Source organism: Charadrius vociferus, unplaced genomic scaffold (assembly GCF_000708025.1).
Source record: "Charadrius vociferus isolate BGI_N301 unplaced genomic scaffold, ASM70802v2 scaffold32, whole genome shotgun sequence".
NCBI lineage: Eukaryota > Metazoa > Chordata > Aves > Charadriiformes > Charadriidae > Charadrius > Charadrius vociferus.
The window spans coordinates 10156186-10156432 of record NW_009647856.1 but is presented as its reverse complement, the minus strand read 5'-3'; the positions used below and the strand labels follow the sequence as shown (position 1 = coordinate 10156432).

At 74.9% G+C, this 247-nt stretch overlaps 1 protein-coding gene across 1 annotated transcript in view; it reads right to left on the bottom strand.

Moving 5' to 3' along the window:
• The window catches only part of MKLN1 (muskelin 1, intracellular mediator containing kelch motifs), a 98252-nt gene extending 98015 nt beyond the window's left edge, over positions 1 to 237 (bottom strand). The window contains exon 1 of the mRNA XM_009882969.1: positions 137 to 237. Within this exon, the coding sequence (XP_009881271.1) occupies positions 137 to 228 (92 nt within the window). The 5' untranslated portion in view covers positions 229 to 237. The remainder of the gene's footprint in view (positions 1 to 136) is intronic.
• Between the last annotated feature and the right edge of the window lie 10 nt (positions 238 to 247).

Below are 247 nucleotides of genomic sequence, written 5' to 3'. Positions count from 1 at the left end.
TCAGCGCGGCCGCCGCCACCGCTGCACCGCCCGCCGCGGCCTCCCCGCGTAGGCCACGGCAAAGGCCCAACGCGGGCCCAGCAGCACAGAGCGACCCAGGGTCGAGGCCGAGGCCTGGGCCGAAGCCGGGACTCACTCGGGCAGGTAGGTGGAGGAGAAGCTGCTCCAGCGGTGCAGGGTGTAGCCCAACACCCGGCTCTCGGGGCCCGCCGGCCCCGCCGCCGCCATCTTGTTGTCAGCAGCGCGA